General features: G+C 30.8%; 1 protein-coding gene across 1 annotated transcript in view; it reads left to right on the forward strand.

Moving 5' to 3' along the window:
• The window catches only part of LOC142318447 (peroxidase-like), a 162,913-nt gene that overhangs the window by 96,822 nt on the left and 46,302 nt on the right, over positions 1-19,789 (forward strand). Inside the window, exon 5 of the mRNA XM_075355032.1 lies at positions 16,600-16,791. Within this exon, the coding sequence (XP_075211147.1) occupies positions 16,600-16,791 (192 nt within the window). The remainder of the gene's footprint in view (positions 1-16,599; positions 16,792-19,789) is intronic.

Consider the following 19,789-nt stretch of genomic DNA (forward strand, 5'->3'; position numbering starts at 1 on the left):
TTCTGTACGAAAACTTGCAATCCTTAATAGATACTATGAAAAAGAAGCGAATTTCGTTCTGTGCACACTTGTTAAGATTATCGCAGGATAGGATTACTAAGAGAATTATCGATCAGTTTTGGTCTTTAAAAAATCCGCCATTATGGATCAAAGAAATTAAAGAAGACATGCAAGAATTAAATTTGACTTACAAAGATTTACTTAATAAATCCGAAAAATTAAAATTTGTTGTTAAAGATCCGAATACCGACTTTAAAGTAAAAACTTTTAATTACACAAAAAGGGTTTATTCAGAAGAGTAAAGCAAGACTTGAATTATTCTGACTAAGGTGGTCCTTTGCGGCATTAAAAGTAAAAAATAAAATAAAACTACTTAGGCACAAATACTTAGTCCTTATATTATAAAATAATTAATTAATATTATAAATAATTAATTGATATTATAAAATGATTAATATTATAATACAAAAATTAATAATTTTATATTGTAAAATAATTAAATATCTATATATATAAAAATGAATGTTTGTCAGTCAGTATGTCTCTTATGCCTTCCTAAACCGTTTATCCGATTGCGATGAAACTTTGGTGAGTTGTTATGCGCACGCCCGCGAAGGTTTCTGAATTAGTTTGGACCCGCTAGGTGGCAGTGTGGTCGAGATATTTTGAAAAATTGTATTTATGGTCCGATTTGGCTCATATTGAGAATATGTGTTACTTACATGGAAAGAAATACCTCTGCAAAAAATAGACCCGCTAGATGGCGCTGGGATTGAGATATTTGGAGAAAATTGCATTTATGGTCGGATTTGGGTCATATTTAGAATATATATTAGTTACGTGAAAAGATATATTTTTACAAAAAATGGACCCGCTAAGTGGCGCTGAAGTTGAGATATGTGGGAAAATTGTATTTATGGACCGATCTGGCTGATATTCAGAATACATATTAGTTATGCGAAAAGAGAAATTTTTGCAAAAACTATACCCGCTAGGTGGCGCCGGTGTCGAGATATTTACGAAACAAAGAAAGAAATATACAGACTTTCTTCTTCTATAGATATAAAAGGCAATGTTCGTATGTGTGTCCGATATAGACTAAAAAACTACAAGACCGATTTACGCTACTGGTCCGATTTAAAAGGAAAGAGGGGAAATGGGGAAAATAAGAAATAACAGAGAAATAGGGAAAAAGAGAAGAATGGAAAAGGGAAATAAGAGAAAAGGGAAAAAGAGAAAAGAGTTGAAAGGGAAGAAGGGAAACAGGGAAAAAGAGATAAAGTGAAAGGTTAAATTTTATTAAGTTCCGTAATGTTAATCTTTTTAATGTTTTACCAAACTTTCAATTGTATTCATTTAATATATATATACTCAAATCTAGCAGTAGCGAAGCATTGCCGGGTCTGCTAGTATATTATAAACAATTAAATATTAATTTATATTAAGAATTAATAAAACATTAATAAATATATATATATATATATATATATATAAACCATTTTTATCACAAACAGGATTTCCTCATCATATTGCTACCGTAGGAGAACTGTTCGTGGACATCAGCGGTTCAGTACCTAGTTACTTTTTTATTGCAAAATATAGAAAAAAAAAGAATATCATGAATTGTAGAAACACAAAATCTATTTCAAAAAGAACCTGTGTAAACTGGGAAACCAATTTTGTTCTTAGTTATTCTTAGAAAGCAAACTTTCACAAAATAAACCCACTTACATGATATCCATAATCGTAGATCTGGGTAAAGCGCGTGATATGTATAATGGAATAAAATGTTTTAAATTTTAAGGAAAATTTACTGAACTATAAGAAAGAAAACTTATATACAAATTGAAAAAAAAAAATCAGGTAATAATGGTTAGTCTGATCACTATTAATATGCTTTCTTCCCTTTTATTATGAAGATATTGAAAGAAAAGCTCTATTCAGAGAGTAATAAGGCAAAGATGCCCACGATGGTATTTATAGTAGAAGAAACAATAGAAAATTTTAGGACAGATTTTTGAAATCGGCGTAAATATCGAAAGAGAGAAAGTATAAATGTCAAAATTCGCTGATAATGTTTTTTTGACGGTAACAAGGAATGAAATACTACTATGAATACTACTTGAATAGGAATTCAGTTCGAAAATAAACCTGATTAAAATTAATAAGGGAACGTGACAGAAAGGACGTTGAGAAATTAAATATTAAAACAGACGGATATAAGAGAAGTTGCAAAATTGTATTACGTACGAAGTAAAATTAAAGAGATGAACGAATTACGGTAGACATCAACATCAGACTGGCACATGAGAGGAGAACTTTCTTGCAGAAGATTATTCTTCTAGTATTAACACACATTTAATAGATATATAGAAGAAAGGTTCGTAGCAGAATCTTGTAAAGGTGAGCTAAGTCGGTGAGCTGTAACCCACGGGGTTGGCCTAATGGTGAACACGTCTTCGCAAACCAGCTGATTTTGAAATCGAGAGTTCCAACGTTCAAATCCTAGTAAAGGCAGTTACTTTTATACGAATTTGAATACTAGATCACGGATACCGGTGTTCTATGGTGGTTGGGTTTCAATTAACACACATCTTACAAATGGTCGACCTGAGACTGTTCAAGACTACACTTCACTTACACTTATACATATCATCCTCTCAATTATTAACTGACGGTGATTCCCGAAGGCTAAACAGAAAAAAGTATAGTAAGTCGGTGAACTGTGTATTAAGACACTAAGGTTTATTTGTTTAATAAAACAAATTGTATAAAGTAAAATCTTAATAGAGTAATTGAAATAAATTTCCGTAATGGAGTGGTAGCGTCTCGACCTTTCATCCGGAGGTCCCAGGTTCGAATTCCGGTTACGCATGGCATTTTTCATACGCTACAAGATTTACATTTTCATATTCCCACGTATAAGCTTCTTTGAAAGCTTCTGCGGTGACGTAATTCATCAGTAATAAAAAAAGAATAATAAAATAGATAACTAAGGACGGATATAATAAATATATTTAGTTTTAAATATCAGGAAGGACTAGAAAAGAATGAAGAATTAAATCAAACAAAGAAATCGCTGTCTTGACCAAAATAAAAAACTTCTGATAAAAGAAAATATCGTATTACACAATAAAACAATTTAAGCTATTCAAAATGAAAAATAAATCTAAAAATGCCGTAACAAACTGTTTAAATTAACAGAGAATTCAGTTTTATCATCAGCCTCATGATTTATTTTGATATGTTTTAATATTTCTTCCTGCTCTACGCTAGTTATAAATTTCAGTTTTTTTATAAACATTCTACATCTGCAATTATAAAACACACAAAAAATTATAAAATAATTTTTTTTTATTCTAGTCTTATATGCTCCCAAAAATTGCTTTATTTATTTTTAATATTTGGTATATGCCATGTTACTAGGGATTTATTATTTACAATTAATGCTTGAGAGATACGGCAGTTTATCATCAAAAGAGATGTAGCCTCGTATTAACTAATACAACCATTGTATCTTTTAATTGAACGAAACACCTACGTATCTCATAAAATAACTAAAGTGAAGGCTGAGCGAAATATTCACCTACTGAATTCAAACCGCATGTGGGATATTTCATTTTATTGATGCACATGGAGCGATTAACCTTGGATTTGTCCGCTGTTATTACGAAATATATAATGAAATTAAATCTCATGATAAAAGGTGGAAATATGATTAATGAATGATTAATACATAAAAATCATTTGACAAAAAAAAATATTTCTTTATAATTACGTAAAGAACTTAATATTAATATTATACGTATTCACAATAGAACTGCTTCGCATTTGAGACAATTTTAAAAATAATTAATTCACATTATATTAATAGACATTTTAGACATTAATAGACACTTTTATGATTATGTTTAGATTTCAGAAATGAAAATTCTACACTCTGTAATGCGCTTAAACATGTACTATTTTCCCTGAACTAGAAAAACATTGTTCTAGGCCAAAAAAAATGTAACTGTTAATTTAGAGGCGGATATAATATATGGCATACTAGCTGATATAGAAATTAACTCATTGTTTCTAAATCAGATAGTCCCGGGTTCGATTCCTTTGAAAGGATATGGCATGTGTTCACCTACCACTTGATCCGTGTCATTACCGAAGTTATAATAAAAGAATATTTGTTAATTAAGATTGAATTTAAAAGAAATGTCGTACATAACTGCAATTAAAATAATTTTATTGTTATAAATTCTTTTTACGCTAATGTACAAGAAGTAGCGACATTAAATTTTAAATTCCACAGGTATCTGTCATGAAATATATATATATATTCACAAGAAAGAAAAATGTTGTTACTTAATGATTTACTACTTAAATTAATCTTGTAAATATTCCTTAAGTGAACTAAACAAATAATAAAGCAATACATTTTATAGAGAATATTTCTTAGATTATTTAACGATGATAAAGTAATAAATTAACACAAAATATTTCTATTAGCATAATTATTGGCGGAATAATTATAGGCGGAAAGAAGATCGTGATCTAAAATTAATAACAATATTTTTTTTTTTTAGGATAAAACACTACTTCAAAATCAGCTTTGGAAAGATTCAATAATTCTATTACAATCTTTTCAACCATCTTTTGAATAGTTATTGATTTTTTATTATGAATCATTCATTTACACTTTATACATGATCAAATGAAACATGTCCGGCAGCATGAAGCAGCCGGTTTCCGTGGAGGGAGTAGTAGCGTCTTGGCCTTTCATCTGAAGGTCCCGGGTTCAAATCCCGGTCAGGCATGGCATTTTCCCTCACGCTACAAATCATTCATCTTATCCTCTGAAGCAATACCTAACCGTGATCCCGAAGGCAAAAAAAAAAATGAAGTATGTATACAATCTTACGTTTTCTTTCGTTGCTCATGCCTTATAGAATACATACCTCTGTGTTTTTACCACTGACGATTAGTATCATCGCACTCGAAAAAATTGATAGTTTATGTAAGGAATGGTTGATTAATGGATTGTGAATAAACTCTATCACTATATCACTATGGGTAAAAAGCTCTTTGCTTTACAAGTATGATCCACAGGCAACTCATCACACTGTTATCTGAAGACTTCACAGAGGCACTCAAAATATATAAAATACTTAACATCAAAACGCATATAACAGCACACTCACTGACTCCAGCATAAAATATATAAAAATAGAAAAAAAAACACAAACAGAATAAAAAATACACTAACAAAGACATAAAAAAACGTTCACACATTTAAAAAATTCGGATATAATGTGATTTTCAAAAAAAAAAAATAAAACAAATTATTGTAAGCAAAATACAATTACAGACAAAAGTAATGCCGCTGGAACGAATAAGCTGAGCTACTCTATTGCTGTTTAATGTTCTATATCAATTAAAACGGACACGGCTAAACTAACATGAACATACAAAAGCTCTCCTTACCTAACATCGAGTCAAAATTTACCCAGTACTTCATAAACTCAAATCACAAATTCACAGACATACACCAAAAAAAATAATCTTAATATTCTGCACATACATAAAAAAAAATGACACCTTAACACGGTTGATTATTATAAAATGAATAAACACATAAAAACACACAATACAGTTAACAGATACAGTTCAAATTAAATAAATTTTTGTCCAAATTCAAATTCATGTATTTACATAATCGCAAAAATCTCCCGCTTTTATATCAGCTGTCGCCGGGGTGAAAATAGCAGCACTAATCAATGAAGATGGCCCAAAATCAACTGAAAACGTTCTGCTCTTTAAAAGCTCTACATTCATAACGTGTGTTTTGATATTTCGTTTAAAAATTGCCGTTAACATAGTCCTTCCACTTGAAAGCTGCTCTTTACAATATGTATTCACAATAGGACTGTTTCGCATGTGGGACAATTTAAAAAATAATTAATTCACATTATATTAATAGACATTTTAAACATTAATAGACACTTTTACGGTGATGTTTAGATTTCAGAAATGGAATTTCTGCACTCTGTAATGCGCTTAAACATGCACGATTTTCCCTAAACTAGAAAAACATTGTTCTAGGCCAAAATAAATGTTATCCTCGCTGCTCTTTTGAAGTCTCTTAAAGGAAATAGCCTTTTCTTTTTAATCAGATTTGACTATTTTTTGACTTCATTCCTAATTTTCCGGCTTTCCTTACAATCCACTCTTAAGTTTTATTTTTATGAACGTAACCACAAATTTTTCTCAGGATTTTTCTTCAAATTTCAACGATATTTTCCTTTAATTTTTTTATCCTTCATATTAAATATTTTGGTCTATGTCAGTTTGGTGTTATAATGAAGCATTTGTGGGCTACCTGACAAGGCACTCAATCCATTCTGTGAAACGCACTTACGTTCTCAAAAATGAAAAGTATCGCATGCCAGTTTTACGAAGAAAAATGAAGAATGAAATAGGTTTTCGTCGCCGATATATCAGTAATCCAAGAGCGCCGAAATTGAAATGATACCAGGCCCTGGGAGTGACGCCTTCACTCTTTTTTAGTATATGAATAGAGGGTTCATGTAATAACATTACTATCAAAGAAAGCAATTCAGATGTTTTTGGCTTCCAAGGCGTAGACTACATAGTAATATCTGATATAAACTCGTTATATATTACTGAGATAAGAGTCATATATATTAATTGTTAAAATGTTTCATAATATTTCTGCTAGGATTATGATAACTGATTTGAGTGTTATTTTCAATCATTCAGAAGTGCGCTAAAAGTAGTTTTGAGAATGCATGTAAATTACTCTGAAAAGCGTCAACTTCAAGTGTTAGAGTGATAATGCTAGGAATGGTAGAAAATAACTCTCAAATAAATTATTAATTGTTAAATTAATTAATGAGATTTGTTTCTTGAAGATATCTGCTGTACTTGAAAAAAACTTTGTTGTGGATCATTCGGTTATTGTTTTATGATTTCTTATTGTGATAAACTATTGAAAATTTCTGGTTTGTTGCCATCATAATATTAAGTATTCTTCTTAATAATAGTGAGGAGAGAGCAGTTTTGTATCTTAATTTGAATGTATGTCTGTTTATTTTTACTCTTTTTTATAGTGGTAGTATGTATATGTATGCACGCGAGTATCTCTCTCTCCCTCTCACTCTCTCTCTCTCTCTCTCTCTCTCTCTCTGCGCGCGCACGGGTACCCTCCGCATATAATATCCATGGATGTTTCCATTACTTGTATTATGTATTATGTAACGTAATTAAATGTAACATTTTTATATACTTCTGAACTTTCTTCTGTGTAAGAGTTGAACACAGCAGAATTGTTTTCGTTGTTCAATTAAATTCTAAAATTTGGAGGATAACCAAGAGCGAATCACATTTAGTCCGTCGGTTTTTCTGTTACGTTATTACGTCTCACTGAACTCTTTGGATATCCATTTAAGGAGGTAACAAGAACGCGATCTGGTGTTAAAAAAGCATAACATGAAACAACCACTATACAGTACATCTATGCGTGTGTAATATAATTATTCTAATTAGCCGTGCCCTAGAAATCTATTTACATACAAAACAGTTGTATTAGACAAGTGCAGTTTAATTAATTTTTTTCTTATCATTTGGTTCGGTATATATTATTATTTTGCTAAACTCAAATTGAATTTAGTCTCTAATTAATTTACTTTTTTCATAGCGATCGTATTGTCTATAAAAGTAGAAATTCCTGTATAGTTTCTTAATATTGGTTGTAAAGTAATAGTTGAAAATATAATTTCTTAGAAATATAACATTTCATTGTCAAGAGATAATCTTTATCCAAAAATTATACTATTTAGTGTCAAACAGAACAAAATTCAAATTTAACGGACACTTTATACTCAAGTGAAAAGTGTTTTATATCAATTATTTTGATTATCCTAGACGAAACTCCACATTAAATCTAACTATAAAAAAAATTATAAGTATTTTATTCAAATCATAACATATAATCAACAAAAAAAACTGCTCCGGCCTGTGTTTGAAAGAATCAACAGAAACCGTGGAAAACCTTGATCGGAGCAATATTTCAACACACAAAATTGCCGTTATCACCCAAAATAATAAATAAGAAAATAATTATGTAATCATAATGATGAAACTATGTGAAGATAAATAAGCAAAATTATTACACAATAAAATACTAATTATTAAAATGTAAATTGGAAAATATTTTGTAATGAATTACAATGTATGTTATAAATAAAATATTAATTTTTGATTAAATTTTTAATAAATTTATATAAGATACGAAATAATTGATCTCTAGGTTATTTGTTTAATAGAAATTTAAGTACAATAAGATTCTTTCTCGTACATCGAAAAATCATGCCGTGTAACTTAAAAATAGATCTAATGTCGGTTTGACACAGTAGAATATTGTTATTGTTTTAGGAATAAATGACTGACTTTATTAAAGGATGTTTTAAGTAGATATTCATTTATATAAATGTACAAATATATTAGAATCTTTAATTTATTAAAATTATGCGTACATTTTACCGGTACAATAAATTTCAGAACCTATTTTTATGTCCTGAAAAACTCGTTCTGACTTTTTTCATGGGTACTTCATGCTCTTTTAACTACAATAAGCTTCGATATCTAGTCAATCCACAATTTTAGAGTATTTTCATTCAGATTTACTGTCCTTGAAAAAATTCATCTGCTGTCAGGCCGTTCCGTTTTACCAGTAACCCTCCTATTAAAGAAAAGAGGGAGTAATTATCTTTTTAAAGAACATTAAAGCTCATGGGGGAACAGCATTATCAGTCTGATATGTCAGTAAACTTCTTTAGGTGTTTACTTTTAAAAAGAGCATTTCATCATATGTTTATTTTGTTTTAAACCAATTAAATTTATTAACGTTTTCGTTTTTACTTCCTAGTACGAAATAAAGGAAGTATTGGATAGCGAAAAATTTCGGTTTCCAGATTTCAACGGAAATATACATTTTGACCATCCCTGGAAGGACAAGTAGAAGGAAAAAATTGTGTAGGCAGGCCACGTTTGGAATATGTAAAACAAATTGTTAGGGATGTAGGATGTAGAAGGTATACTGAAAGTGACTAAGTGACTGAAAGTGACTAGCACTAGATAGGGAATCTTGGAGAGCTGCATCAAACCAGTCAAATGACTGAAGACAAAAAACAAAAGAAGACCATCCCTGAATCCGTTTTGACTAGTTTCGGCTTGATGTCTATACGTAATTACGTATGTACATATGTATCTCCCTGACTCAAAAACGATTAGCAGTAGGATATTGAAATTTTGTATTTAGGACTGTTGTGCACCTCCCCTTTTGATTGTAATTAAATGGAAATAAGTGTCTAAAAAAAGCCCAAAATCCAAAAAATGTGGATTTTGGACTTTTTGTTAACTTCGGTAATAAGCCCTGATTGAGAGCTTTTTAATGATATGTCATAACTGGTACTTTTTCATTGATTCCATAGTTATAGTCAAATAAAATTTTAATTAATGAAATATTTGGAGCTTACAAGGGGAAGACACATCGGTTCAAATCCGACTTCATTTCCTTTTTTTAAATTAGAACCATTAAATCCAAATATCTCCTATTGTATTTTTTACAATAGGAGATTACATTAATCTCCTATTGTAAAAAAAAGTTTTACAATAAATAATTATTTAATAATAGTAGAAAAAAAAATATGAAAAAATATCAAAAGTTATTAAGTAATAAAATTTTATCTATTTTTCATTTAAAAAAAAAATATGTATATGTAATTTAATAGGCGTACAAGGAAGTCATGTGGTGTCCACGTCAAATTTTTACTTCCTTGTACGAAGTAAAGGAAGTATTGTGATCGGGAATAATTTCGGTTTCCAGATTTCAACGGATATATCTATTTTGACCATCCCTGAATCCATATAACTAGTTTCGGCGTGACGTCGGTACGTACGTATGTATGTATGTATGTACGTATCTCACATAGCTCAAAAAAGATTAGCCGTATATGTTGAAATTTTGGACTTAGTATTGTTGTAACATCTAGTTGTGTACCTCTCAATTTGTTTGCAATCGACTGAACCAAAAATGTGCAAAAAAGCCCAAAATCAAAAAAAGTCTAATTTTGGGCTTTTTCTTTACTGCAGTATTATTTGATGGTCAAATAAATTTCTTCTGAACTCATGGCCTATTTATAATTATTGTTTCGTAAATTAGTTCAGTTTGTTTTTACTTCCTTCTTCGAAGTAAAGGAAGTATTGTGATCGTGAAAATTTTCGGTTTTCAAAATTCCACGGAAATATCCATTTTTTACCGTCGTTGAATTCATTTTGACTAGTTTCGGCGTGACATCTGTGCGTACCTATGTACATATGTATCTCGCATAACTCAAAAACGATTAGCCGTAGGATGTTGAAATTTTGGATTTAGGACTGTTGCAACATCTAGTTGTTCCCTCCCCTTTTGATTGCAATCAAGGAGCACCAAAAGTGTCCAAAAAAGCCCAAAATCCCCCAAAAATATGGATTTTGGACTTTTGTTAACTGCAGTAATAAGCCCTCATTGAGAGCTTATCAACGATATATCTCAAGTGGTACTTATTTTCATTGGTTCCAAAGTTATAGCCAAATAAAACTTTAATTAATGAAATATTTGGATCTTAGGGGAAGGCGCATCGGTTCGAATCAGACTTCATCTCCTTTTATTTTTTTAACTTTTTCATTTTTAGTTTAGATATATAAATTTATTAATCATTATTAACATCTAATTGTAAAAATATTTTTACGATGAATTATAATTCAATAACAAACAAAAAAAAAAAAAAAAAACAAAATATGAAAAAATATCAGAAGTTAATGAAATAAAATTTTAAACACTTTTCATTTTAAAGAAATGTGTAAATGTAATTTAATAAGTGTACAAGGAAGTCAAGTGGTATCTACATCAGATTTTTTATAGATGAAATATATAGTTAAGTATAGGTATAAATAAACTTTACTCTGAAAACATTGTCTCTAATAACATAAATGAACGTATAAAATATAATTGTCACCCTAGAATTATTGTACGATACATAATCGCCCACGTTGTAATTGCAAAACATGTAAGATCACATTTACAATGATACACACAAACATGCTTAAAAATCAAAAAATAGCAAGTATTAATTTTATCATTATAAAGAAATTTCTTGCTTCCCCACCTAGGAAGAATTATTACACAGTCGTTTTCCATGATTAATTATCTCTAAATTGGGTTGTCCTTTATGTAGGTTAAGGACATATCTTATACCTATGTAAATCATTTAAGCATATACACAAATACGGAACGAGTCCTCTTTCACTGGAATTTAATGTAAAAAAAAAACCATTAATTAAATTCGTACGTCAATTTCATTGATTGTGTTTTATTACATTATAGGCTGATATTAGATTATTGTATGAAAATAATTCTTCAATTCAATAAATTCTTCTTTTAAATTAAAACAGTCAGGATAACTGAAATATATTTCGAGCAACCAATATTTTGATTACATTTGATTATATGAAGGTTATTGTTTTACGTAATTTAAAATTTTAACAGATCAATTTTTCTTTACCTTTGAATTATAACTCAGGCCACGCTTTATGAATAAGTGAGAGGTGATTCTTTAGATATTTTTTCTTTCGTATCGCTCGCAGGCACAATGACCGTTGGAGCATCCCCATACAATAGCTCCGATCAGTAGTCGAATTCAGCGTATATTATCTTAGCCGTGTCTTTAATTATTGAAGCGCTGACATGTTTGCTGTCCATCTCTGTATTTCCATCGTGGAGATTTCTTTCACTTCAGAACCATCTTTTACCCGCTTATAGTGTTGACATAACCTCAGTAATTTTAAACCTCAACGGTTTATTATAATGATCACTGACATCGTATAGAAAAGAATCGATTAAAACCTTAATAAATTAACAAACAATAATTTTTTTAAGAAAAATAGAGAAGAAGAATTGGAGAAAGAATAGAAAATTGCCTGTTGCCCTCCGTATAGCAGCGCGGTAAAAAAGTAGATATATATATATTATTTAAATTACAAATACATCGTTACAGTGGTTACGTCTAGGAAATTGGCATCTGTTCTCAGAAATACTAGAGATAAAACCAAACCCGTCGAATGAGAAGATACTTACAAATTGATTGTGAAGATAATTACAATTTAAGATACATAGCGTGAAGTAAAAGAAAAACAAATAAACAAGGAATATTTGGTACTTAATAAATGTAGACCACTAAAGAAACTGGCTGTAATCGGGCATTTCCTGGAAATTGACACAAAATCAGTTTGTTAGAAACGCTAATTTTAAAAGATGTACCCAATAAATAGGAATTAGATAGTTGTAAAACATTCTTTATCGATAATAATGTAGAAACTTTACTCTTAAATAATGATAGAGCGCTAATGTCTGATAATCTTTGGGAATTTTAAATTTATTAAAAATACTTAACTTAAATAAATAAATACCAAAGAAGAAAAAAAGATTTTGTGAAAGTTTCCAGTCATAACAATATTAAACGGTTATTCCCTACCTTAGATTTCTTTCATGGGCAGGGATCTCCTTTTTATTGGTTTAAGGTTTATTGTCTTAATCTGCTTTAGAGGTTTTCTATCAATCTTACTGAAAAGGGGTGTGTATTAGTTTGAAGTTTACGATTTGAATTGAAGGTTTAAGTGGTTTCGATATTTTACACTTTCTACTGTATTTTTTATTCTTTTAACCTTTAAAAAAATACTCATTTTTTATAACGTTTCGTAAGTATCGTTCATTTGTCGATTAATATTTTTTTAACAATGGAAATTGAAATATAGGTTTAAATTTTAAGTAAACAATTTTTTAAGCGATTTTCAACTTATTTTTCTTTCAAAATTACACCCTTATCAAAATAATTAATCTATTTTCTAATTTATTAAGTGATTAAAATTCATCGGTTTAAAATTCACTGGTGCAGAAACCAATCGCATAATTGTGGAAGCATTTGGTGACAATGCTATGAGTAAAAGTAAAACTTTTTTGTGATACAAACGATTAAATTTGGTGAAACTATTGGAAGATTAGGTTATTAATAATAGTATTTTTCTATTTTATCGGAAAAACATTTAGAAGGCTATTATTATTAATCGCTTAGATGATTTTGTAATTATATCCACATACTGACACGGAAGTATAAGGATATGATGTTCGCCATAATAGGAAGTGGAAAACTAGTTAATTAATTATGGAGAATTATACGAGGTACTACCCAAAATTCGGGGAATTTGAATTTCGCGCGCGAACAATTGCTGGTACTAGCTGCTGCCGCTAGATGTGGCTAACAGTACTCTTTTTGAATCAGCTGTGACGGCTGTGACGGTGAAAGGCTGCATTGTTGACTTTCGTGCGGTTGAGTAACGTAGTTTTTTACTGCTTCGGCGAAGTTCTAAATGGCAGATTTTGAAGAGCAAAGAATCTGCATCAAATTTTGCTTCATGCTTAAAAAACCGGCGCAGAAACCCATCGCGTGATTGTGGAAGCATTTGGTGACAATGCTATGAGTAAAAGTAAAACTTTTTTGTGGTACAAACGATTCAAAGATGGACGAACGACAGTCGATGACGATGAGCGTTCAGGAAGACCATCAACAAGCGCAACACCGGAAAACATCGCAAAAGTGCGAGTGGCTATTGTTGCAGATCGTAGACAAACAATCCATGATGTTTGTGCAATCGTACAAACGTCATATGGGTCCGTGCAACGCATCTTGTCGGACTATTTGAACAAGAGACGCATTGTTGCAAAATTCGTGCCAAGACTGTTGAACAGCGACCATAAACAAAATCGGTTGCTGTCTGTGGTGAATTGAAAAATTCACCAACAGATGACCCTAACTTCATCTCCAACATCGTAACCGGTGATGAGACATGGGTGTACGGGAATGACCCTGAAACTAAGCAACAGTCGTCGCAGTGGAAGTCGCCAAGTTCACCGCGGCCAAAAAAAGCACGCCAACTTCGCAGCAACGTGAAGTCCATGATGATTGTTTTTTTCGACATCAAAGGCATTATCCATAAGAAATTTGTTCCTCTTGGTCAAACTGTCAATGGGATGTTCTATTGTGAAGTTTTGAAGCGGTTACGTGAAAGCATTAGGCGCAAACGTTCAGATCTGTCAGGTAACAGCTGTCATGAGTTCTGCACCAAGACAACGCGCCCTCGCACACATCGTTAGCCGTTCGGAATATCTTGGCTTCCAAAAAGACGGTAGTGATTTTCCACCCACCCTATTCGCCTGACCTTGCCCCGTGCGACTTTTTCTCTTTCCGAAAATAAAATTTCAATTGAAAGGCCGTCGTTTTAACACAATTGAGAAGATTCAGGAGGAAATGCAGAATGTGCTTCGAACACTTACACCTACAGTCTTCCAGGGATGCATCGTATCATAGGAAAAACGCTGGGATCACTGTATCAATGCCCAAGGGGATTTCTTTGAAGGAGACAGTGAAAATTATAAGTTATGGTAACCTATTTTATTTTTATGGTAAACTTCCCCGAACTTTTGGATAGCACCTCGTATAGTAAGATTTTCCAGGATGCGCCTAATCTCACATGCTTCGTAAAAATCGTTTTATTTTTATTTTTAATAAGGTTATCTAAGAAGCTTATTCTTGGCCTACAAAATACACTTTGTTAATATCGCTAATAATTTGTTATTTATGAAACTGTTTATTCGATGTCTGAAATTCGATGTCTGTTTATTCGATGATGAAATCTTTATTCGATGTTTTTAAAGCATTCCTTTTATTTTTATTTTTTTAATATCTTATTTTTAAAACCACTTTAACTTTCTCGTAAAACTGCTAAATATGTTTGAAGACTGACATCGAACATCAATGTTGTTTTATGTACAAAGAAAATCCTTGTAGTCTATCCGATCCGATCTACGGATCAAATCGTTGTTAAATTTAATAGCACATACAAATATAAATTGAAGAGACAAATGTGGTTAACGTTTAAAAATTCTTCAATTTAAATGTATCGTTTACCAAAATCATAAATTTACAAAACCTAACTTTTAGTTAAAATAATTAATCGTGCTTTCACTCTATAGACCGGTTTACTTATTTGGAAAAATCAATGTCATCAAAATCGTATAACTACAACAAAAAAAAATTATCGATTTGTTTTTTGATTAATCGCTTTTATTGTCTCTATGTGCCCGTACTTTTTTCTTTATATTTTTATTTTCAGTTAAAAATGAATAAGTTTTAATACTATTTTAAGATTATATACAGAGTGATTCAGAAGGATAGGGCAATACTTTGACAACTCATTCTAGAGGCTAAAAATAAGAAAAAGGTTCATATAAACATATGTCCGCAAACGCTTCGTTAGCGAGTTATACAGAGTGAAAGATTTCGCCCGAGTTTCAGTTCTTCCGGGTAAATTAAGGCTTTCTGAAATTCTGGGAAGGTCAATTAAGGGGCAAATTCAATTGTTTCTTATGGTTTTTTAGCTGGAAAATCGAAAAAAATAGGTCCCAGAACTGTATCTCTCTTAGTTTCTAAGATATCCCTTGTAAAACGCTAAAAATAGGGTCAAAAAACACATTTTTTTACGTTTGACGTACAATAACGTTGTTAAATTGGCAATAAATCATATATTTTTTAAACATAAATTGTAGAGAATTTAATTAATAACTGAAATAATTAAGTAAATAATTTAATTGACCTTCCCAGAATTTCAGAAAGTCTTAATTTACCCGGAGGAAATGAAACTCGGGCGAAATCTTTCATCCTGTATAGATCGCTAACGAAGCGTTTTCGGACCTATGTTTATATGAACTTTTTTCTTATTTTTAGCCTCTAGAATGAGTTGTCAAAGTATTGCCATATCCTCCTGAATCACTCTGTATATCTTAATAAATGATTTAATACAAATATATCTATAAATTTAATACCTATTGACATAAATATTGCTGAAAACTTTTCATATAAAATTGTATACTTAACAAAGCAATATTTAAAAAAAAATAATTTGCTTTGTCTATAATTGTACTACTCTTTCTTAAAACGTATTACTAATTTTTTTCTTTTATTAACATATTTTAATAACATCAATCTTTTTTTTAACGTGTCGGTTATTTATTTGCAACTTCAATCTTTTACTATTTTCCTAATCCCTTATGTGTAAATACATTATAAAAGCATTCCAGTTACTTCACTGTCTAATACAAATTGTGATTAACTTTAATAGATGACCGACTAAAGTTAAGCAGTGGGCATTGATGTAGGCCTAAGCACGATTTACGTGTGTGTATTTTGTCCACCGATAAAATACTTTCGAAATCGTCCTTTTATATAAGAAAATTACGCCACTACAAAAGATGTAATAAAATATTTCGCAAATCAACATAGTATAAAAACTATAGAATTGCAGAATGTCATTTAAATTATAATTTAGAATATTCTACATTTTTCACCCGTCGATTTAAACTTTCATTAAACGTGTAATATATTTTTCGTAAGTTATTATTAAACTATATTAATATTTTACTTTACTCTTCAACAGCTATGGACTTAACACGGATGAGATAGAAAAAGGTCTACCTTTGATAGATACATCTAAAACATTGATCAACGAGGTCTGCCCGCCCTTCTTAGCAGAAGTAGAATGTCGACCGGGTAAATATAGACGTCATGACGGATTATGCAACAACGTACAACATCCTACATGGGGTGCCACAAATACTCCCTTCACAAGGTAAATAGTATTAAATTGTATTTCTTAGTATTCTATAAGCTTACCTATAAATTATCTCAATAAAATATGTAATGAGATACGACAAGAATAAAAAACAAATATCTAGTTAGTTCCTTGAGCGCATTTAATATCCTATCTAATACGAAACAAAATAAGTGCTCTCCCTAATATGAAATAAAATAAGTGTAGATAAATAACTAAAAAGTAATAAGTAATGTTCAGAAATAAAATGAGAGTATAAAATTCAAATTCAAATGTTAATAGCCTTATTAAATGTCATATTACAGTTTGTTTGTTATAAAATTACGATAAGTAATAGAAAAATGTTTAAATATATTTTATAAAATTATTAAAGCTTCTGCTGTCTTCTTATGAATCTTATACTACAGCTAATCGCTTTAAAAAAAAATGTCTGATGAAGGAAAAACTATCGGAGTTTAAAATTTTATGTATTTACCGACCGTTCGTCAATGAATGAACGCAGTAAGTTTTTCCTTAATATTTATTAATCGAATAATTAAAACCAAAATTCCTAATTTAAAAAATACATATTCTTGGTGAAGTCAGTATGCGCCCCTCTAAAATCCAAACTCAAACATATATACCAAGTTTGAACTATTGTATCTTTCTCAAAAAAAAAAGAATTATACGATAAAAACGTAAACCTCTTCGGAATCTGAAACTATATGATATTTTCTTTTATCCAGCTCAGCTTAATTACTACATTTACTTAAATAGGTACAGAAAATTAACAGTACCATGAAGTCGTTTGAAATGATCGACTTTGAACATCTTCAATTCAAAAAAGCTGACAACAGATTTGTAATACTTTCCTGGCATTGGTTGTTTATTCTTGTACAGTTGACAAATGATTAAATATGAAAAAAGTTACCTAAGATTTTTTTTTTTTTGTGGTGGGAGTAATTTATGATGAATTTTTGTTGTAAAATTACCATATTATGTAAGTTATAGCATAGTATTTAGTTGACATAAACATGACATAAGCCACGTACACCTGCTAATCACTTATTTTCTAAGTAATCATTAGTTTCTAAAAATTATTATTGCAGCTGTAACTTTTGTCTTTAATATAATTTTTCTTTAGTCTTGTACTCGATTTGTTACAATGAACATGTAACGTAAAAGTCTTATACTCACCACGATGCAGTTAGCATGTATGTTTAACGTATTTTTTTAATAATTACTAAGTATGCTAATATTAACGTAAAATATAGAATGTGCATCAGTTGTAAAATACATTATTATAAATAATTTTTTTTTTTTTGTTGTCTTCAGTCATTTGACTGGTTTGATGCACCTCTCCAAGATTCCCTATGTAGTGCTAGTCGTTTCATTTCAGTATACCCTCTACAACCTACATCCCCAACAATTTGTTTTATATATTCCAAACGTGGCCTGCCTACACAATTTTTCCCTTCTACCTGTCCTTCCAATACTAAAACGACTATTCCAGGATGCCTTAGTATGTGGCCTATAAGTATGTCTCTTCTTTTAACTATATTTTTCCAAATGCTTCTTTCTTCAGCTATTTGCCGCAATACCTCTTCATTTGTCACTTTATCCACCCATCTGATTTTTAACATTCTCTTATAGCACCGCATTTCAAAAGCTTCTAATCTTTTCTTCTCAGATTGATTGTCCAAGCTTCACTTCCATATAAAGCGACACTCCAAACATATACTTTCAAAAATTTTTTCTGTCATTTAAATTAATTTTTGGTGTTAAATTATATTTCTGACTGAAGGTTCGTTTCGCTTGTGCTATTCGGCACAAGCGAAACGAACCTTCAGTCAGAAGGTTTTGTTTTGTTCTTGTATATTTTCATGCGATAGTTCTTGCGTAGGACTTCATCTATGCCGTTCATTGTTTCTTCTAAATCCTTTTTACTTTCGGCTAGAATTACTATATCATCAGCAAATCGTAGCATCTTTATCTTTTCACCTTGTACTGTTACTCCGAATCTAAATTGTTCTTTAACATCATTAACTGCTAGTTCCATGTGAAGATTAAAAAGTAACGGAGATAGGGAACATCCTTGTCGGACTCCCTTTCTTATTACGGCTTCTTTCTTATGTTCTTCAATTGTTACTGTTGCTGTTTAGTTCCTGTACATGTTAGCAATTGTTCTTCTATCTCTGTATTTGAACCCTAATTTTTTTTAAAATGCTGAACATTTTATTCCGGTCTACGTTATCGAATGCCTTTTCTAGGTCTATAAACGCCAAGTATGTTGGTTTGTTTTTCTTTAATCTTCCTTACTATTAATCTGAGGCCTAAAATTGCTTCGCTTGTCCCTATACTTTTCCTGAAACCAAATTGGTCTTCTCCTAACACTTCCTCCACTCTCCTCTCAATTCTTTGATAAAAACCATGATATAATCTATCTCATACCTTGCAGTATCGCCTGGCTTTTTCCAAATGTATATTCTTCTATTATGATTTTTAAATTGGGTGTTGGCAATTACTAAATTATACTTCGTGCAAAACTCTATAAGTCTGTCCCCTCTTTCATTCCTTTTGCCCAGCCCGTATTCACCCACTATATTTACTTCCTTGCCTTTTCCAATGCTTGCATTCCAATCTCCAACTATTATTAATCATCTCCTTTTACGTGTTTAATTGCTTCATCAATCTCTTCGTATACAGACTTTACCTCATCATCATCATGGGCGCTTGTAGGCATATAGAGGTTAACAATCGTTGTCGGTTTAGGTTTTGATTTTATCCTTATTACAATGATTCTTCTATAAATAAAATGAAACGTTTTTACTTACTTGTACGAAGTAAAGGAAGTATTGTGATAGCGAAAATTTTCGGTTTTCAGATTTCAATGGAAGTATCCTTTTTAACCATCCCTGAATCCATCTTGACTAGTTTCGGCGTGACGTCTGTACGTACGTACGTATGTAACTCGTATAACTCAAAAACGATTAGTCGAGGATGTTGAAATGTTGGATTTAAGACTGTTGTAACATCT

Source organism: Lycorma delicatula, chromosome 1, assembly GCF_047948215.1.
Source record: "Lycorma delicatula isolate Av1 chromosome 1, ASM4794821v1, whole genome shotgun sequence".
Lineage (NCBI taxonomy): Eukaryota > Metazoa > Arthropoda > Insecta > Hemiptera > Fulgoridae > Lycorma > Lycorma delicatula.